General features: G+C 40.3%; 1 protein-coding gene across 4 annotated transcripts in view; it reads left to right on the forward strand.

Moving 5' to 3' along the window:
* The first annotated feature begins 1028 nt into the window (after positions 1-1028).
* The window catches only part of SLC9B2 (solute carrier family 9 member B2), a 59038-nt gene continuing 37318 nt past the window's right edge, over positions 1029-22748 (forward strand). For 2 of the 4 annotated variants that reach the window (XM_062199801.1, XM_062199803.1), the window contains exons 1-4: positions 1786-1870; positions 12377-12501; positions 13481-13652; positions 20575-20745. In XM_062199801.1, coding sequence (XP_062055785.1) covers positions 12412-12501; positions 13481-13652; positions 20575-20745 — 433 coding nt within the window. In that variant the 5' untranslated portion in view covers positions 1786-1870; positions 12377-12411. Of the gene's footprint in view, positions 1122-1784; positions 1871-12376; positions 12502-13480; positions 13653-20574; positions 20746-22748 lie in introns of those variants that run through there. The other 2 variants (XM_062199802.1, XM_062199804.1) reach the window with 2 other exon arrangements.

The following is a 22748-nucleotide window of genomic DNA, read 5'->3' on the forward strand; positions in this document are numbered from 1 at the left end:
AAACAAACAAATAAATGATAATAAAAGACCAAGTGGGAACAGGCATTTGGCAGTGTCTAAGGTGCTACTTGAGACACCCATATTCTGTATCAGCGTAACTGAGTTCTAGTCCTGGCTTTGCTCCCAATTCCAGTTTCCTGCTAATGCACATGACAGAGACCCAGATTGAGTTCCAAGTTCCTGGCTTCGGCCTGGCCCAGCCCTCGTTGTTGCAGGTATTTGGAATGAATGAACCAGGAGAGGTCTTTCTCTCTCTCTTGGTCTTTTTTTGTCCTTCAAATCAAGTGAAGATAAATGAAAACTTTTTTAAAGAAAGATTTAATTTATTTGAAAGGCACAGTTATGAGGAGAGAGAGGAAGAGATCTTCATTGGTTCACTCCCCCAAATGGCAGCAACAGCCAGGGCTGGGCCAAAGGAAGGTAGCAGCCAGAAGCCTCCTCTAGGTCTCCCGTGTGGGTGCAGGGCTACCTTCCTCTGCTTTTCCAGGCACATTAGCAAGCATCTGGATCAAAACTAGAGAATTCGGGATTTGAATCAGGGAGGCCTAGGGCACAACTCCGGCCCCTGTAACTTCTCAGCTAATGAATGAACACAACAGGAGCTTGTAAGAATGACATAAAATGCTGCCTGCTGTGAGCAGAGATGGGTGTATATAGGGCTATGAATAAATGAATTCCCAAAAACCACAATGAATTCCTCAACAGATTCTAACAACAAATGCTACTTCTCTCCCCTAACCATAAACTACAAAACATCACAAACAATAGAAACAAACAAAAAAGCCACTGTTCTCCAAAGTCATGTTCATCAGAGCAGGTGATGTATGAATGAAGATCATATGACTGGGGGAAAAGGAAAAATATATTTCTCTTCTGTGGTAAGAGGAAGCTGGAGATCCCCGGAAGGTTTTGAAAGCTTCGGGAGGGAAGAATTCACTTAAGGAAAATAATCATCTTAGAAGCCCTCAAGAAGGATCCCAGTTGGAACCTAGGTTGGTCACGAGGGAGGAGAGCTGGGAGTGAGTCGTTCCTGACTTGTGCAGACATTTACTTGGGGTTAGTCCCTCCTGCCTGACTAGCGGGGATGGAAACCGGCACTTGAGCTAAGGAGTGAAAACCAGGTAAGCGGCGCGCGCACAAAGACTCACAAGACACACAAAACATACTCGGCTGAAGGGGAAAGTGCAGAGGAAAGGAAGAAGGAAGGGGGGATGAAATGAACAGTCACATTCTTGGTCACATTCTTGCTGGAAGGGTTAAAATATAAACCAACACAGCAAGGGCGAGAAGGGCGGAAAGAACGAGTCCTTAGTGTTGCCGTTTAGTTTATTTAATAAATTCTGGACCCGCAGAATTCATCAGTTGGTTTAGGGAGCGGCAAAGCAAGCCATTGGCTGCGGCCCGGCATCGCCGCGCGCCTCACGCAGGGTCTCGTCATCACCCGGGGGCCCGGCGCCTAGGCCCGCCCGCCCTGGATGAGCGCCTTTCGCCGCGCTTCCCCGGGGGAACGCGCTGGTCCTGCCGCCAGGGACCCGGGCAGCCGCCCAGTGAACGGCAGCACGGGGCGGCTCCGACGCCCGGGCAAGTGGGCCTGTGGGGGCTCTGGCGGCAGCAGCCCCGGGCAACCCACAGCGGCCTCCCGACCCCCGAGGACGCGCCCAGGCTCGCTCTGGAGACTTTGGGCGCCGCCGGCCCGGCCCGGGCACATGCGAGACCGCCCGGCGCGAGTGCGGGGCGAGGGCGGCTGCCGCTTCCCGGCCCGCGCTGTTACCGCAGTAGTCGCAGCTGGGCTCGGCCGGGGGACGCGGCAGCCCCGTTAGCCCGGTCCTGACCGGCAGGGCGGAGCGCGCCGCCAGCGCCCGGACGCCAGGTGAGTGGGCGCGGGGACCCCTGAGGGGAGCAGACTCGGCGCCCGCGGCGGGGACCGTGCAGGCCCTGCGGAACGAGGTTGTTTACCCCTGGGTGCGTGTGCGTGCCAGTGTGTGGGTGGACTGTAGCTTGCTGTTGGCGGGTGCGGGTCTTTCCCGCTTGCTTTTGTTCTCTAATCTACCAGAGGTGTTGCTGTTGTGGACTTAGGTATCCCCTGGCGATAACCAGGAGACCCTGTAGACTGGAGAGACTGTAACCCGGGCTCAGAGCCCTCTTGGGGCTGTGGCTTTTCCACTTACCAAGCTTGTTGTCTCACGTTGGATGCCGGTGTGATGTGTCCCCCAGAGACTGAGGAAGCCGCCCTCTGCCCGTCAGCGGGCCGACAAAGCAGACGCCTTCGCCAGGCAGCCTGCTTTCCCAGAAAGACTGAACCCCTTCCCCCAGCCCATCTGCGTAGGGGCTGCGCTTGAGCGTGACTGCTGTCGCCCAGCGCGCTCGTGGCAGTCCGGTTTGCTGTTTCTCGCACTGAAGTGTGACTGAAACGCTTCACCTCAGCAACTACTTGTGTGTCTTCTCTGTGCCTTGGAGGTGTGAGGACAGGGAATACAGATGTGAATTAAAGCGTTTCTGCCACACGGGATTTCAAAATGCGGTGGATTCGATCCACACCAGTGGTGACTTACCCTTAGACTGGGGAGGGACCTAGTGGCAGAGACCTGAACACATGGCTTGGGGTGGGCAGGAAGGCGTGTCAGCCACTCTTGGAGAGATTCCGTTTCTAGAGACTCTGACTTTAGTCGATCTTAAAAAAAAAAAAAAAACACATAATTTTTTATAAATGCATTTTCCCCTTGGAGAGTATAGAGGAGAGAAACAAGTATTGAGTTCCTTCTCGGGATAATTTTCTTTCCTTCATATCTCATTATGGAGTTTTTCACTTCATGAGTCAATCAAGTGACCAGTTTAACCAAATAGAATAGCGATTGTTTTCTTAGGTAACCTGACTGCATGGGGCTGACACACCTCACACTTTCACACAAGCTCATTCACAGTCAGAGAAGCATTCTGAATCATTTTAGTGACTGTCAAGGACAGTGACTGCCATCTGAAATGAATTCTTCACTTCTGGATAGGGCTCCTTTTGTGAAAATTTATTTTAAATCAGAGTTGGTAAAATTCAGAAGCTGGACACAGTCTACATAACAATACTGTGTGAAACTCTATTCTCAACACACAAATACTAGATAAAAAATAGGAGATTGTTATTAATATAACACTATAGAGTATTTAATGAACAGTCCCGGTGATGCTCTTTAATGTATGTAGATAAAACACAGAGAGATCCCAGCAATACTTTAGTACACACCTGCTGGTGTAACCAAACCACAAACTATGGAGCTTATAAATAACAGAAACTTATTTCTCACAATTTTTTGTTTTAAGATTTATTTCTTTATTTGAAAAGCAGAGTTAGGGGGCGGGAAGACAGAGAGAGGTCTTCCATCTGCTGTCAGGCCTGTCCATTCCTCAGACAGTAAGTCCCAAGAATAACCAGGCTTCCCCCCTGCAGAGATCATTCAGCAGTAATTGAGTTGATAGTAGTTTACATGTTTTACTTGATCCAGAGCTTAAGGACATTTATACATTGATGATTTCTTTATTTCCTCTGAAATAGTACTGAAAGACTGAAAGGAATTTAAATGTCTAAATGAGTCAGATAACCTGAAAAGAAAAAGCTAGTTTAACAACTATGTATGGAAAAGCCTATGTATAGAAATTGTGTGCAAAAGATGCTGCAGCTCTACCATTATCTGTCCATTGTTGGATTTAAGGATAAGGTTTCATTTGATGAAAGATTTTTGGCTTAGAACTTAAAACTATTGCTGTAGACGATTCTAAGCAGTGTCTCATCTTTGAAAAACACAAGAACGACAAATGACCTTAAATTATAGTGGGTGGAATTAAGCTACTTAAAATCAAAACACCAGAATGAATCAATGGAAAATATTATTAACAAAGAAAGCTATGTCTTTTTGTTTTCTTGAAAGTTTTAATAATTACATAGATTCTTTTTGAAAAAATGCATTTAAGATTGCATAACAAAGTCTTTTTGTAAAAATCTGAGCAATATAAAGTAAATATTACATGCATACCTTAATTCTATTGCCCTTCCCAAAGACAACTACTGAAAACATTTTTTCCTGATTCATTACACGCATGTTTTCATAAAAACTCATATTGTTCTTTGAAGTCCAATTTTCCCTCAAATGTGAGGGAAAGATTAAGGGAGTTGTTCCTTTCAAGTTCACATTTCTCTCATTGTGGTGGCATGTGTCCCTAATGTTGGAAAGTAAGGTTCAAATCAAGCCGATTCTTGCTAAGTATGTGGATCCATCCTACAGGAAATTCTGAATGTTGGGTATATTAAAGAGAGGCATGAATGGTCAACAGCCTTTTCTTTTTTTTTTTTTATTAAACTTTTATTTAATGAATATAAATTTCCAAAGTATAGCTTATGGGTTACAATGGCTTCCCCCCTCCCATAACTTCCATCCTGCCCGCAACCCTCCCCTTTCCCGCTCCCTTTCCCCTTCCATTCATGTAAAGATTAATTTTCAATTCTCTTTGTATACAGAAGATCAGTTTAGTATATATTAGGTAAAGATTTCAACATTTTGCCCATATAGCAACATAAAGTGAAAAAACTACCAATGGATTACTAATTATAGCATTAAATAGCAATGTACAGCACATTAAAGACAGAGATCCTACATAATTTTTTTTCAAATTAATTAATTTTCTATGCCATTTCCATTTTAACACCAGGTTGTTTTTTTTTTTATTTCCAATTCTCTTTATATACAGAAGATCACTTCAGTATATAATTAGTAAAGACCTCATCAGTTTGTGCCCACACAGAAACGCAAAGTATAAAAATACTGTTTCAGTACTAGTTATAGCATCACTTCGCTTTAGACGACACATTAGGGACAGATCCCACATGGGGTGTAAGTACACAGTGACTCCTGTTGCTGATTTAACAATTTGACACTCCTGTTCATGGCGTCAGTAATCTCCCTAGGCTCTAGTCATGAGTTGCCAGGGCTATGGAAGCCTTTAGAGTTCGCTGACTTTGATCTTATTCCGATAGGGTCATAGTCAAAGTGGAAGTTCTCTCCTCCCTTCAGAGAAATGTACCTCCTTCTTTGATGGCCCCGTTCTTTCCACTGGGATCTCACTCACAGAGATCATTCATTTAGGTCTTTTTTTTTTTTTTTTCCATGATATCTTGGCTTTCCATGCCTGCTATACTCTCATGGGCTCTTCAGCCAGATCTGAATGCCTTGAGGGCTGATTCTGAGGCCAGAGTGTTGTTTAGGACATCTGCCATCCTATGATCCCATGTTGGATCTTTCTCTCCCTTTTTGATTCTATCAGTTAGTATTAGCAGATACTTGTCTTGTTTGTGTGATCTCTTTGACTCTTAGACCTATCAGAGCTATCAATTGTGAGCTGAAATTGATCACTTGGACTAGTGCGATGGCATTGGTACATGCCATCTTGATGGGATTGTGTTGGAATCCCCTGGCACATTTCTAACAGCCTTTTCTTATCCTTGTAGAAAACACTTGACCTGCTCACCTACAGGCAACTGGATAATCACAACAGTCATAAAAGCCAAGTCCCCACTCTTCTGCAGAAATCTGTATTTTATCCATGGAAATTTGATTAAATTCACGTTATTTACTGAATTTGAGAGGTTTATGAAATTTTGGCATTTGAAGCAGAATAAATTTTTACCAATATAGCTTATAGACTGTAGAACAGTCAAAATAATACAATATTTTGATTGAGAAGCAAAAAAAAAATCTGTTGCTTTTCTGTATAGGCACTTCAGTGTTTTATTTAACAGGTACCTTGCCTTCCTGGTTCTCAGTTTAATTTTCTGATATACAAAAATCTCCCAAAACATCTCAGTTTAATTGAATTTTTAAAAAGGAAAAACTCCTTAATTCTTAGACTCTTAAGGCATGCCTAAAGCAAGTTATCTGTTAGTTAACTAATAATTCAGGGAATGAAAACAGCATCTGTCATGTGAATAATCATTCCTTTAATTTTGCCATCAGTGTTGTACAGCCTAAACAGATTAATGACATTTTTTGCTTATAATAAACTGTGTAACATTTGTAACAATGGAAAACAGTAAAGCTGAAGGTAACATAAGGTAAAAAATAAAAGTATTTATATTTGCTTTTGGAATGTACTTTCAAACTTAATATTGACTATGGCCATATAAAAGTGGGATTTTAAAGATAATATTATAGCAAAAGCTACTATATATAAAATGTATACATAATTGTATTATATATAATAGCTTATCTATACAATGCATATGAAATTATGTATGTATATATGTGTGTATATATACATATATAAGTAAAATGATTTAATATAAATAAATGACATGAAGTCAAAGATGCAGATTAAAGAACTATATTATTTTGTACATTTTTATACCTTTTTACTATGCGACTTGGCTAATATGGGCTCTGTGATTTGAGAAATGCTATTTAGTCTTTGGGTTTTAGTACTTTTATCTGAATATTAAAGCGGTAGAACTAGATAACTTTTAAAGGCCTTTCTAACTTTCATTAGTCCATTGATTTTTAAAATTTTATTTATTCAAATAATAAATAATTTAATAAGAAGTAATAACTTAATAATTTAATAATAACAAATAATAAAAGACAGAGTTACAGAGAGAGGTAGAGACACAGAGAGAGAGGTCTTCCACTTGATGGTTCACTCCCCAAATGGCCACAACAGCGAGGATGGGCAAATCCGGAGCTGGAAGCCAGGATCCTCTTCCAGGTCTCCCAAATGCATGCAGGGGCACAAGCACTTGGGCCATCCTTTGCTGCTTTCCCAGACACATTAGCAGAGAGCTGGATAGAAAGTGGAGCAGCTGAGACTCAAACCGGTGCCCATATGGGATGCTGGCACTGCAGGCCAGGGCATTAACCTGCTGTGCCCCACGCCGGCCCCAGTACATAATTTCTGATACTTGGAAACCATCTGGTTTCTCTCTGTTGCTCTCACTTCTTAACTTTTCCATCCCCAGACATTCAGTCTTGGATAGATTCTTTTTTAAAAAATGTATTTACCTGGTGGTGGGTGCTGTGGCAAAGCAGTGGAGCTGCCATCTGCAGCGCTGGCATCCCATATGGGTGCCGGTTTGAGTCCCAGCTGCTACCCTTCTCATCCAGCTCTCTGCTTATGGCCTGGGAAAGCAGTGGAAGATGGCGCAAGTACTTGGGCACCCACATGGGAAACCCAGAAGAAGCTCCTGGATCCTGGCTTCAGACTGGCCCAGCCCATGGATGGAAGAATTTTCTCTCTCTTTCCCTCTCTCTCTCTCTCTCTCTCTCTCTCTCTGTAACTCTGCTTTTCACATAACTAAATACATCATTTTTTAAAATGTATTTATCTGAGGAGTAGAGAGAGAGCACTGCCATCCACTGATTTATTCTCCAAGTGCCCATAATGACCAAGGCCTGGTAGCTGAAATCAGTAACCTGGGATGTAGTGTGGGTCTCTTGAGTGACAGGAACCCAGCTACTTAGGCATCACCGCTGCCTCCCCAGATCTGAACTTAAATGAAACTGGAGTCAGGAGCCAGAGCTGGGCATCAACCCCTGGTGCTCCAATGTAGGATGAAGGTATCTTAACCTCTAGACTAAATGCCCACCCCTCGTATTCTTTTTTTTTTTTTTAAGATTTATTTGTTTATTTGAGAGGCAGAGTTACACAGAGAGAGAAGGAGAGGCAGAGAGAGAGAGAGAGAAGTCTTCCATCCGCTGGTTCATTCCCCAATTGGCCGCCATGGCTAGAGCTGTGCTGATCTGAAGCCAGGAGCCAGGAGCCTCCTCCGGGTCTCCCACGTGGGTGCAGGGACCCAAGGACTTGGGCCATCTTCTACTGCTTTCCCAGGCCATAGCAAAGAGCTGGATGGGAAGTGGAGCAACCAGGACTCGAACTGGTGCCCATATGGGATGCTGGCACTGCAGGCAGCAGCATTACCTGTTATGCCACAGCACCAGCCCCCATCCCTCGATTCTTAGCAGTGCTCTTTAAAAAAAAAAAAATGTAATTTTTAAAAAAGATTTGTTTATTTGAGAGCCAGAGTTACAGACAGAAGGAAATACAGAGATAAATGTCTTTCATTCGCTGGTTCATTACCCAGCTGGGCACAACAGTCGGTCGGAGCTGGGCAGATCCAAAGCCAGGAGCCAGGTCTCCCACGTGGGTGCAGGGGCCCAAGCACTTGGGTCATCTTCCACTGCTTTCCCAGACCATTAGCAGAGAGCTGGATGGATTGCCGGTGCCGCAGGCAGAGGCTTACCTTACTACTCAACAGCGCTGGCCCCTCTTAGCAGGGCTCTTAAACTTTGGGACAAAGGAAGTAGTTTAGTTTGGATTTTATTTTATTTTTAAAATTGTTTAGTTTTAATTTTTAGTTAATTTTTCACAGATTCAATGTGATTTACAGGTACAATTCTAAGAATCTAATGATATTCCCTTCCTCCCCCCTCCTCCCAGGCACAATGAAATCTAGTTAAAAAAAATATTGAAAAGCATAGCATTTCACTGAAATTAGTGTTCTGAATAACTGACAACTATTTTATTACATACCAAATTTTGGTTTAAGCATTCTCTTTAATGCAAATCTCTAAATTATACTATATATTTTAATGTTTTTTAAAACAGAAAATATTCCCATTGTTTTTTCTTTTCATTTTCTTGAGGTTGCAGAACCACTTTTCAAATCAGCTATTAACAAGAGATCTTTTGGGGCCAATTCAGGTGTGAAGGTTCTTGTTGAGGATTCATTTAGGAGCAAGTTCAGACACCCAACTCAAAACTTGCTTAATTAAAGGAACTTATTGTCTCGCCTAGCAGAAAAGTGGCTGCTTCTGGATGTTCCAACAATGTGGTTATTAATATCTCTTCTAGATAAAGAATCCACTTTGCTTTGTGGCTGCTTCATTCTTTGGAAGGCTTTTCTTGAGTGTCACGAGGATTTTCAATAGCAAGTCTAGACTTAAAAACCTTACAAAAAGAGCGTTCTTTCCCAAAGATTCCAGTAAACACTGTGGTGAAGATTATGGGAGAATAGGGAGATTTTTTTTGGAGCATGAAACTATATAAACTCCCACAGGTAGTATATACTGTGCAACATGCCAAGTTGTGATTTTTATGATATAAATAACATTAAAGAAATCAGTTCTTGAAGCTTTTATTTTAACCTCTTATACTTGGTTACCATTTTAAAATGTTCTGCCTAAATGGCAAAATTGGCTGATTTTGTGAATTTGATAAAAGAGGTGATTCTGATGGCATTGCTAAGAACTTTAATTCTAATAAGAAAGATGAAAATATGACAGCAGTCAGTGTAATATGCACCTAAGCAAGAAATCGATCTTGAAAGAGATTCAAAATCAAAGTCAATGGGATTGAGGAGTAACTACCTCAAGATTTGGGAGACCTTGTCCTGTGCAGTGGGAAGGGCAGAAAGATTCCCAGAGATTTGTGGTGGTATGGAGAAGGAATCTGAGTGGTCAGCAGTACCCAGCACTACTGCATGCCAAGCATGTGCACAGTTGGAACTATGACTGACCCCATTTTATAGGTAAGGAGTAAGTCACACAAAGGCTAAGTAGTTTGGGATATGATGGAGCTGGACTTCAGATGTAGGCTCGTCCAGTGCCTGAGCTAGCAGATCTTACCACTAACTGTGATGTTAGGGGTAATTTTCTGTGGTTTGGGGTATAATATCCCAGCTCTCTAACCTCATCTATCACTCTCAGCTGCCAGCCACAGGCTCCAGCACAGTTTCCCTTCAACCCTTCTGGCTTTCAGGCTGCCATGCCTTTAAGACAAATGCCCTGAATCCAACATTTTCCTGTTAAAGTAATTGTCTTTCTCATTATCAATCTAAATTTTGGAGTAACTTCTTTAATTTAAAAAATATGTGGGCTTGCCCTGTTACGTAGCCCGTAAAGCTGATGCCTGCAGTGCTGGCATCCCATATGGGGCTCGGTCCAGTCGCAGCTGCTCCACTTCCGATCCAGCCCTCTGATATGGCCTGGGAAAGCAGTAGAAGATGGCCCAAGTCCTAGGACCCCTGCATCCACATGAGAGACCCAGAAGCTCCTGGCTCCTGGCTTCAGATCATCCCAGCTCTGGCCATTGTGACCATTTGGGGAGTGAACCAGTGGAAGGAAGACCTCTCTGTCTCTCTGCCTCTGCCTCTCTGTAACTCTGCCTTTCAAATAAATAAATAATTCTTTTAAAAAAGCATATATATACATAGTATTATATAACATAAATCTATATTTTGTGTAGGATAAAAGTCTGAAGATTTTCTGAGATGCCACCCTGTTATCATTGTGTTTTGTAAAGAAGATCATAATGGTGGTGGTGAGATTATGATGTTCTCTGAAATTTTAAATACAAACATCTTGACCCTTTGTTAGACTAGGAAATTGATTCCTTTTGGCAGTCTGAATCATCCCTGTCCTTATGGCCCTGTCTAGTGCCTGGCGCATATTAGGCTCTCAAATATGTGCTGAATTAGAGTTTTCCCTTCTCTTGTGTAATTTTGTCTTTGATTCTACCTAAGTTTGTAGTTTGTACCTCTGTTATAAAACTCACCATACTTGCTGCATTAGGAATAAGTTTGGTTGCTCATAAAAAGAAAATTTTACTAATAGTGATTTAACAGTTACCTCAAAGGTTGGCAGCCCATGACTGATGCAACAACTCATAGATATCATTAAGTAAACAGGTCCTCCTGTCTTGCTTATCTACTCTCCCAGATATGGGGGTGTTATTGTCAAGGTTGAAAGATGACTGTTACACCACCAGTCACTGTATCTACATTCTAGAAAGAGAAATGTTAGAAGGCAGAGAGCAAAAATTATATTCCTCTAGAGGCTTCCCTGAAGACTCCCACTTAGATCTCATCATAAATCTATGACACATGGCCACCTCTAGCCACAAAAGTAGCTAGGATTTGGAGTGTTTGTCCTCTCAGCCTCTATAGCTTGGAAGTTCCAGACAGAAATGTTTGAAGTTGTTTATTGAGCAGCCTACAGTCTGCCTTACAGGATTGTAGGTACTTGGTATACGTTGATCTTTCCTGTTATGCTGTAAATCTTCAGAGAACAGAGTGTACTTTGGTAACTTCAAATTGCCTGTAATTACTAGCCATGGCTACCATTTATCAGAGTGTCTAGGACATTGTGGCAACACAGTCAGTGGGGTTATGTTTTACATTTTAATTTAGAAGTAAGCACCAAGCAGGAATTAATGACTCTGATTTCTCTGGAAATAATGGAATCCAGAGATTTCCCTTTGGTGACTCATGCTTCATGTCTGCCTTGGACAATTACCTGGAATTTTCCTGCTTCATAAAGTTGACCCATTAGAGGGGATAATTTTTAGTTACCATTGCTCAGGATGTTTGAAGTATAACTTAGAAAGGAAGGGAGGGCCAGCGCCATGGCTCACTAGGCTAATCCTCCGCCTGCGGTCGGGGTGCCGGATTCTGTCCCGGTTGCTCCTCTTCCAGTCCAGCTCTCTGCTGTGGCCCGGGAGGGCAGTGGAGGATGGCCCAAGTCTTTGGGCCCTGAACCCACATGGGAGACCAGGAGGAAGCACCTGGCTCCTGGCTTCGGATCGGTGCAGCGTGCCAGCCACAGTGTGCCGGCTGTAGTGGCCATTTGGGGGGTGAACCAGCGGAAGGAAGACCTTTCTCTCTCTCTCTCTCTCTCTCTCTCTCTCTCTCTCTCTCTCTCTCTCTCTGTCTAACTGCCTGTCAAAAAAAAAGGAGAGGGGCTGGCACTGTGGTGTAGCGGGTAAAGCTACCGCCTGCAGTGCCAGCATCCTATGGGCGCCAGTTTGAGACCCAGCTGCTCCACTTCCAATCCAGCTCTCTGCTGTGGCCTGGGAGGGCAGTGGAGGATGGCCCAAGTCCATGGGCCCCTGCACCCACGTGGGAGACCCGGAAGAAGTTCCTGGCTCCTGGCTTCGGATTGGCACAGCTCTGGCCATTGTGGCCATCTGGAGAGTGAACCAGCAGATGGAAGACCTCTCTCTCTCTCTCTCTCGGTCTCTCTCTCTCTCTCTCTCCCTCTCTCTCTCTCTGCCTCTCCTCTCTCTGTGTAACTCTTTCAAGTAAAATAAATAAATCTTTAAAAAAAAAAAGCAAGGAAAAAATAAAGAAAATCAAGAAATGAAAATGCAATTGGTCAATCAGGGCTTTTTCAACGTAAGCGAAAAGGTACAAAACAATGAGGATAATATATTAGAATCAATAAAAAGATTACATTTTGAAAGTTAAGTATAGTCTATTGTCATTCAGTATACCAGGGGAAGAAATAAGTAGTTTATTCACTTACATTCAGAGATGCTCAAATTGCTATTCTGTTTCCCCTTCAAACAGACTTTGTTCCTCTTCCCTCTTCTCAATTATAAATCATGAAGGATGAAGATAAAACAGTTGAATGTGAGGATGCAGGACCATCCACAGAGCTGAACCATACAGACACTACTTGTCAAGAATCACAGGTAAGTCTGTGATAAAATGTAGAACACCTCCACCATTTGTTTAAGGAAGAGATTGTGTATGTCCAAGCTATGACAGAACCATGTTCTCTTCATTCTCTACCATTCAGTTAACAGTTCTCTCCATTATTCATTCCCAAACTACACAGTGCAGAAATAGGTACCATTTTTCCCAGCTGTGGTCTTTAGCAACTAGTGCTACTTGAGGCTGGAAAAACAAAGAGCCTATGAAATGGTTTTGTTCCAGGGCCAAATCCCAAGGATGGTTTTGATTTCTTCCCTCTCTTTTTTTATTGCTTAAATTCAAGTAGATGAGTGAATGTGAATTGGTTTTCTTTACAGATAGTTATCTTTTCCTTGGACCACTTGTGTATATTACCAACTATTGTGCTGAATTCTATCTTAAATAGGCTGGTTTTTAAACCTAATATTATAAAATCAATATGAAAGTTTATGTGACTTAAGTGCTTATAGTACTAAAAATAGTGTTTCATTGATAAGTTCTTCTAACATAATCCTTGTTCCACCCCCTAAACTAATTAGCTAGAGATGATGGTGTGTGTTTTCCTTATGAAATGCTGTCTGTGATTCTAGTAATGGAGATTTGATTTGAAATGTGATGAACTAATAAGTTTAAAATGTGTAGAAAAATAGTTTTAAGGGTTTTTTTAGGGGCAGATGTCTAACCTAGAAGTTAAGATACCAGTGAAGATACCCTCATCCCACTTCAGAGTACCTGGGTTTGGAACCCAATTCTGGCTCCTAACTCCAGTTTCCTGCCAATGCTGACCCTGGGAGGCAGCAGTGATGGCTCAAGTAATGGGTTCCACATGGAAGAGGTGGAGTGGCCATTCTAGGCATTTGAGGAGTAAACCAGTGGATAAGGAGTTCTTCCTCTTTCTCTCTCCTTCTGTGTGTGTGTGTGTATGCACACTCTTCTGCATTTCCAATAAATAAATAAATAAAACTATTTTAAATACAGGAGGAGGCAGTTATGAACCTCAAAGGAAATGAACCAACAGAAGGAAGCATTCTGTTGAATAGTGGTGAAAAAAAGCTGCAAGAAACACCAACTGAGTCAAGTAATTTACAAATGCTGAGAGAAATATTGGCTTGCCCTCCACATGGTTTACTTGACAAAGTCATAACAAATGGTATGTAAATGGTGAAGGTATACTCAGAAAGAAAGGGTAAAAGGGGAAAATGTAGTGAGAGATTCCAAATAGTATGGCTTAAAAGGAAAAACAGTTTCTTTCTCTCCCACTAAAGACTACTAGGTAAGCAATGCACAATGATAAGTAGCTCTGCTCCACACAGTCATTCAAGGACCCTGGCCAATAGAGCTGGGTCTTCAGCCCTGGCCTTTAAGATCACATTGGCCATCACCACTTGAGGCAGCAGGAAGGGGAAAAGAACACAAATCAAAGGCCTTTCCTTTTCTTTATCTGAATAGCTTCACAGGGTTACTTTAGGGCTCCAGTGAGAAAAATGGGAGCTCATTTATAAATAGAAAAGCACTACATAAATAATGCTTGTTTCTATTGTTAAAATAATACAGCTAGTACTTGAGTAAGCATGGCTTAATTTTTACTTCCAATTAAATTTTGTTGTCTTATAAGTTAGGATCTCGGTTTGTAATTCAGCTTCTTCTAGAAGGGCTGCCATTGCCTAAAACATTTTAGAATTTGTCTTTGTTATTTTATACCAACACTATTTTGAATATTGTTAGGATTGGGATATTTATGTCTTCTAAGAATGGATTTGGTTTGGGGAGTTAGCCAAATTTTGTTCTATTATTAGTTTGATTAATAAATGGGTATTCTGATTCAGTAATGCCACTTTCTGCATAAAAAGGATGTGTGTAAGTTGTGTATGATGGGGTATGTGCAATATATTAAGAAAAAGAATGTATCAGTCAGCTTTTCATCACTACAGTGAAATACCTGAGGCAACCTAACTTTATAAGGGAGAGAGGCTTATTGGCTCACAGTTTTTGAGATGCAAGTCTAAGATCAGGCACTCACTGGTCTGGTGTCTGCTGAGGGTATTCTTGCTGATGGAACGCCAAAGTGGCACAGGACATCATGTATGTCTCTGTCTCTTCTCATAAGAAGTCACTAGGATGGGCCCTACCCTAACAAACTAATCTAGTCTAATTACTCCCCAAAGACCTTACCCCTAAACACTACAAGTGGATTTTTCCACCCTCTTAGTACTATGGACAGAATGCATTAATAACCTTTAACACATGAGCCTCTAGGGGACATTTAACATTCAAACTAATATCCAGACCATAGCAAAGGAAGAGGGGGTTGAAAATGGTCTATATTGACAAATTTGAAAACAGTTTCAAAAACTGTATTGAGGAATGGTCTTATCGTTGAAATTAGTATCTGGCCTCCTATAAGAAGTATTTCAAAAAGTTAATGGAAAAAAGGAATGAAGAGATAGGTTTATTTTGGTGAAAAAAGTTTTTGAAATCCATGCATGGTTTTTCATAATGCATTTTCCACTAAATTTTTGAAGACCCTTTTATGCATGGATTTCAACTTTTTTTTTAATCAAAATAAGCTTTTCATTCCATTTCCACAAATTGGTTGAAGTACAGTATTTATGTTATGCTTACTGAAAAATAAGACTCACTTCTTTCTAATTATACTGTATTTGTGAACTCTGAAAGACATTTTTTATCACTTTCATCTGAACAATGAAAACTAATTATAATATGTTGAGCTTTAGGCTCTAGATATATTTTTTTAAAATATTTATTTATTTATTTGAGAGGCAGAGTTACAGAGAGGGTACACTGGTTCACTCCCCAAATGGCCTCAATGGCCAGAGCTGAGCCAATCCGAAGCCAGGAGCCAGGAGCCAGGAGCTTCTTCCAGGTCTCCTACGTGGGTGCAGGGGCCCAAGCACTTGGGCCATCTTCCACTATTTTCCCAAAGAGAGAACTAAATTGGAAGAGGAGCAGCCAACACAGGAACTAGCCCCCACATGGGTGCCACAGGCAGAGGTTTAACCTATTACACCACAGTGCTGGGCCTTCCAGATATGTATTTAATGAAATCAAGTAAGGTTCTGAACTAGCATGGAGAAAATCTAAATCTTTATTTAAAGAAAACCACGTGCCAAAGCTGATAAAGCAATGGATAATTTAATGCTTTTCTGTCCTTTATATTATTTTTTTAACTTTTCCCATTCAAAATATGGCCAATTTCTAGTTAAAATATTTCCAATAAAATAGATACAGGTTGACATAAAGCAAAGGGTAAAATGAAAGATGTGATTTTGAGACGTGTTTTTTAAACATTTATGATCTTTTTTTACAAAAATTCCTGAATCCTGGGATTCACAATAAATATGTTTTCCACATATTTTTCTAAAATTCATTCTGTTTCTTAGGTTTACAAGACTATTTTTGTCCTATATTCCTTCCTGTGCTCATTCAGGATATAGAATTATTCTTCTTAAGTAAATCTTATTGGAAAATATGATTTTCCAAAATCATAACTAAGAAATAAATTACTGACAGAAGTATGATTTATAGAAACCATATAAATGTACATTTGCTATGTGTTTATAACTGTATTTCAAATATGGGGAAAAAAGGAGTTAGAGACTTTGAAAAAAAGTGATATTGAAATGGGAAAATGAAAAAAATTATTTCTATGTTGCTGAATTTAGTATAAAATTAGTTTTTTTATATTATAAAGTAGATTTAGTAGCTGGCAAATCCTGCTTTCCCATTCTACTTCCAACATTGCATTGAACTTTTAACCCCTAAATCCAATTGAAGAATACAGAAGGCCCTTGAATTATTTCATTGTCATAACTCTGGAAAATCTGGAATAACTATGTGAAGTTTAGGAAACAAGGATATTGAGTTCAGTCTCTAGCAGTATGGTAGACAAAACTCAGTGGAAAATCCTGTCACTTAAATCAATGAAAAATCTGAAAAAACTGCTTAAATCTCTTGAAATGTAACTGTGATCTTTCAAGCAAATAGCCAATCATCAGACACCAAAACCAAAAGTACAAGTAGGGAAGGTAAGTAGCACTCACACTGGCTTTCACCCTAGAGCTTTCTGCCAAACTCCAGTGACCTTGAGTGTGATTTGAGAGCCCTGAAGGCACAAGAGGCTAAGCTTGAGTCTGCCCACATTGGAAGAAGTATAACAGGAAAAACCATTCTCCTTCACCCACATAAAGTGGGAATCTAGTGTGCTGGTGAATCTGAGGTAAAACTGCTCGTCAGGTGGGTGTGCAACTAACCCTGTCTGTTTGGACTGTGGTTGTTGGCTGAAACAAAGGAGTCTCCACTAAAAATATGTAACTTCATTCTAATTTGTGCCCCAAATTCACAGGAAAAAAACCCAAAGTGAAACTATCTGTTAGAAGCCAATCCAGGAACACTCTCACTAAACCTAAGGCTCCAACAAACGCTTAGAATTCCGAGGATGTACTCACTGCTGCAAAAACCAAATTAAAAAAACCACAAAACATGCACAAAGAAACAAAACAGAGATCTCAAAAGTTTGCATTTCAGAAAAATATAAAATATTTTGATAGATATAAAGTTAAAGAAGATTTAGCAAACATGAATGTAAAACAAGTAACTATTTAAAAACAATCATGTGTGAATGAGGACCAACTTGAACTTTTAGAAATGAAAGAGCACAGTAATTTTAAAACTTTCAATTGAAATTGAAAACTCTGTATATAGATTAGGCAGCAGATTAAGTGAAAAGAGAATAGATGAACTGGCAAATAGATCTGAAGAGATCATCCAGGGTGCAGGACACAGAAAGAGGAAAAACAGGCTTAGCAACATGGAAACAGTGGGACTGCCTAACCTCACAGAAGGAGAATCTGGAGAATGAATAAATAGGGAAGAGGAAATTGTCGAAGAAATAGACAGAATTTTTTAGAATTAACAAAAAAGTATAAATCCTAAGCAAACCAAAAGGAAGCCACACCTAAATGTATCATTCTAAAACTGCAGAAAACCAAAGAAAATGAGAACTTAAAACAGCCAAAGAAAACTTATCTGTTACACAAGCTGAAATTAAACTTCTCAACAGCAACAGTGAAAGCCAGAAACCAAGGAATAATATTTTCAAGGAACTGAGGGGAAATAATTCTCAAACTAGAATTTGAGGTAAACCTGGGGGTATGCCTAGAAAAATTATCTTTTAAGAATGAAAATAAAGATAATTCTCAACAATAAAGTAAGAATTTACTGCAACAGATCCTCATGAAAAATATAATGGGCTCTGATACATGTATTTGTGTACCATGAATTAGCTCGTTTGCTAAATAGGGAATTATGACAATGTAATATGGAATTTGCATTTTTGTGCATAATTTTTCCTGGCACATCAGTATTTTTGCATCATTAACCAATAACAAAAGAAAAAAGATCAGGTATTTGCTTCTTTACAATAAAACCTTACTGGGCCGGTGACGCAGCTCACTTGGCTAATCCTCCGCCTGTGGCTCCGGCACCCTGGCTTCTAGTCCCGGTTGGGGCGCCGGATTCTGTCCCGGTTGCTCCTCTTCCAGTCCAGCTCTCTGCTGTGGCCCGATAAGGCAGTGGCGGATGGCCCAAGTGCTTGGGCCCTGCACCCACATGGGAGACCAGGAGGAAGTGCCTGGTTCCTGGCTTCGGATTGGCGCAGCGTGCAGGCCATAGCGGCCATTTGGGGGGTGAACCAACGGAAGGAAGACCTTTCTCTCTGTCTCTCTCTCACTGTTTAACTCTGCCTGTCAAAAACAACAACAACAACAACAACAAAACAACTTTACTCACATGAGCACTTTGTGAAAACTGAAATCCTATGGAGATGCTTTCTTTTCAGTAGCTGGTTTAGGGGCTTCAGGGACTATATACGTTCCATGGCATTAAGCCTGCTAATGAAAATACCCAGGTAGGTGAAGCAGCTCACAGTAGTAGGCAAAGGAGCTGCCATCACTTAAATTTCAGCTTAAAATATTATTTTTTGAATGATGAAGAGAGCACAGTGTGGATCATATTTTGATGAAACTGCTTTCTTCTTGAAATAGATGCCATCAAAATATACATATTGCAGTAGGAAATGTGGTTCTGGATTTAAGTCTGCAAAGAACGGACTGTGCTAGTACTTTTCTTAGGATTGTTTTTGAGTTCTGATTGATCTGCCCTAATTCTGCTTTCCTTACTACTTCAGTCTGCATTTTTACTGTACCTTTTTGTTGAACACTTTTATTTATTTATTTATTTATTTGTTTGTTTGGAAGGCAGAGTTAACTGAGAGGCAGAAGCAGACACAGAGAGAGAGGTCTTCCATCTGCTGGTTCACTCCCCAAGTGGCCTCAATGGCCGGAGCTGGGCCAATCCGAAGCTAGGAGCCTGGAGCTTCTTCCAGGTCTCCCACTTGGGTTCAGGGGCCCAAGCACTTGGGTCATTTCTGCTGCTTTCCCAGATACACCAACCGGGAGCTGGATCAGAAGTGGAGTAGCCTGGAGTTGGTTGGCAGCCATATGGGATGCCAGCCCTACAGGCAGCAGCTTTACCTGCTACATCATAACACGGGTTTTCACTATATGATATTAGTGTCCTTATGAAAGGAAATACTTCAGGTAGTACAATAATTGTCCCAGATAAGAGGTTTTGAAATTTCATGATGAGTGATGACCAAAATAAATAAGTGAGTAATTCTAAACAAACATTGACTATGTAAAAAAGGAAGTTCAAGGCAGAACTGAAATACTGGTTTGACAGGAGTTTGGGTATTCTCGTGTTCCTATGAAGAGTGTAAAAATAACAATTGTTTCCCTGTGTAATGGTAGCTAATGATATATATATATATATATATATATATATATATATATTTGTACTAAAATTATTTTGAAAAATAATACATGGGATGAGAGTATTGTAGGCATGGAAAGCCAAGATACCATGGAAAAGAAAAAAAAAGAAGACCTAAATGAAAGATCTCTGCGAGTGAGATCCCAGTGGAAAGAACGGGGCCATCAAAGAAGGAGGTACATTTCTCTGAAGGGAGGAGAGAACTTCCACTTTGACTATGACCCTGTCGGAATAAGATCAAAGTCAGCGAACTCTAAAGGTTTCCATAGCCCTGGCAACTCATGACTAGAGCCTAGGGAGATTACTGATGCCATGAACAGGAGTGTCAAATTGTTAAGTCAGCAACAGAAGTCACTGTGTACTTACATCCCATGTGGGATCTGTCCTTAATGTGTTGTCTAATGTGCAGTGATGCTATAACTAGTACTGAAACAGTACTTTTACACTTTGTGTTTCTGCGTGGGTACAAACTGATAAGATCTTTACTAATTATATACTGAATCGATCTTCTGTATATAAAGATAATTGGAAATGAAAAAAAAAAACCTGGTGTTAAATTGGAAATGGCATAGAAAATTAATTAATTTTTTAAAAAAATATTATGTAGGATCTCTGTCTTTAATGTGCTGTATACTCTTATTTAATGCTATAACTAGTACTCCAACAGTATTTTTTTTTCACTTTGTGTTGCTATATGGGGGCCAACTGTTGAAATCGTTACCTAATATATACTAAACTGATCTTCTGTATATAAAGAGAATTGAAAATGAATCATGATGTGATTGGAAGGGGAGAGGGAGCGGGAAAGGGGAGGGTTGTGGGTGGGAGGGAAGTTTTGGGAGGGGGAAGCCATTGTAACCCATAAGCTGTACTTTGGAAATTTATATTCATTAAATAAAAGTTAAATTAAAAAAAAAAAAGAAACGAAATAGTAACAATAAAAAAAGAAAAAAAATGAAAGAAAAATAGTACATGGGAATGATTGAAAATTAAGATAGGGGTTGCTTCTGGCAGCGTGAGGAAGACAGGGAGTGGGATTGGAGGAGCATGTAGGTGCATTCAAAGGTACTGGAAAGATCCTGTTTCTTAATGTGGTTGCTTAATTACCTAGTTGTTCATATTACTGATTTTCTTCATCATGCATACATGCTTTAAATATTGGTATATGTATTCACAATAATGACAACTTATTGATAAAAACTAGTTGTCCTGGTTTATTTCAGTTATCATCATCGTTCTTCTGTGGGCCGTAGTCTGGTCAATTACTGGCAGTGAATGCCTTCCTGGAGGAAACCTATTTGGAATTATCATCCTATTCTATTGTGCTGTCATTGGAGGTAAACTTTTTGGGCTCATCAAGTTACCCACACTGCCACCACTGCCCCCTCTTCTTGGTAAGTGCTAAACTCTTCCTGTTTTCCTCAGAGTAAATCACATTTTTTAAATAGTGATTTGGATTTGAATAGCTTTGGAAAATAAAATTGAAAGAAGCCTATATTTATTATGCTGACACCATTTGTTAGACTTAAAGCTTTGTGAGCTAGTTGGTAAACTTGGCAATTTTTTGAAGATTATATAAACATATTTTATGTATTATATATTTATATAGTTTATATATTTTTTGAAAATTTTATAAACTTTAAGTAACTTAATTAAAAAACAAGAGCAATTAGTGCTCAAAACTGATAACTTCCTAATTTACTACATTTCTCCTGATCCATGATCTTGAGATTATTGGATACTATATAATTGTGGCCACTTCACATCTCTTCCCTACTCCATGCTCAGTAATGTGTTGGTGCCTTTAAATTGGCTGTAGCAGAAGTTTCTGTGTAATGTAAGAATGCTGCAAACAGGGCTTGTTGTAAGTCACTCTTAGTGTTGACAGAGATCATCCTGTATTTTCATTGTTTCATTTTCATCTTGCTCCTTGACATAAATTGGTATCAACCAACCTTCATGGTAACACTAAAGTCACTCATCAGTGATGCAAGTGGCTTCTTTGGTTTATAATTTAAGAGTCAAGCATTTATTTGTAGTCTGATTTTGTGAAATTTTGGTTGAACTGCAATCATAGTTGCTCATGGATTCAGAGTTTACAGTAAAAGTTGTTATATAAATATTTGTAAACAGTGTACACCCTATCAGTAAAATGTACAATAAACATATGTATGTATAGAGAGTGCATATTTTTTTGGAGAGCCACTTGTTAAGCATCTACCAACACACCACGGACTGTTTTTAAAATGTAAAACATGGTGCAGCACCTTGACACAGCAGGTAAACACATTTGCCTGAAGCACCAGCATCCCATATGGGCGCTGGTTCGAGACCTGGTGCTCCACTTCCAATACAGCTCTCTGCTATGGCCTGGGAAAGCAGTAGAAGATGGCCCAAGTCCTTGGGCCCCTGCACCCACATGAGAGACCCGGAAGAAACTCCTGGCTCCTTTGGCGCAGCTCCGGCCATTGCAGCCAACTGGGGAGTGAACCATCGGATGGAAGACTTTTCTCTCTCTCTGCCTCTCCTCTCTCTGTATAACTCTGACTTTCAAATAAATGAATAAATCTTTAAAAAAATGTAAAAAACATATCCAAAGATAGTGCTTCCAGAGGCAGTGAGAACTGCCCAAACAAAATACACACACACACTAGTCTTCTTTTTTAAGATTATTTATTTATTTATTTATTTGAGAGGTAGAGTTACAAACAGAGAGAGGTAGTAACAGAGAGAAAGGTCTTCTATCTGCTGGTTCACTCCCCAAATGGCCACAATGGCCAGACCTGGACTAATCTGAAGCCAAGAGCCAGGAGCTTCTTCCAGGTCTCCCATGTGGGTACAGGAGCCTAAGCACTTGGGCCATCTTCCACTGCTTTCCCAGGGCATAGCAGAGAGCTAGATCAGAAAAGGAGCAGCCAGGACACGAACTGGCACCCATATGGGATGCCGGCACTGCAGGTGGAGGCATAGGCTAGTACGCCACAGTTCCTGCCCCCAAACATTAGTCTCCAAACCAGCCATTGTACACCTAATGTTTCTTATAAAAATTCTACATTGCATAATTTCGATGTATCACAAAGGAAGTTTTATTCAAATGAGTTTTATTCAAATGCTAATAATACCTTTTACACAGTTATACATATTTGTACGCATTTCCTGAATCAATTTTTTTTCCTGTTGACTTATTTTAGTGAGGACAATAGACAAAAATTAGTTGCTTTTGAATTTCTGGTCAGCTATTGAAGCTAAATATAAAAAGAAGTAAAGTTATTTACATCTTACTCTGCAGTATTTCCCAATATGTTTTTAAATCTTAAGTAAAGCAAAGAATTTCATGCAATTCACATAATTTCTCATGGGTGCTTTTTCATTCTTGAAGTTATTAACTTAATTATTG

The sequence above is a fragment of the Lepus europaeus genome, chromosome 8, assembly GCF_033115175.1.
Source record: "Lepus europaeus isolate LE1 chromosome 8, mLepTim1.pri, whole genome shotgun sequence".
Taxonomy (NCBI): Eukaryota; Metazoa; Chordata; class Mammalia; order Lagomorpha; family Leporidae; genus Lepus; species Lepus europaeus.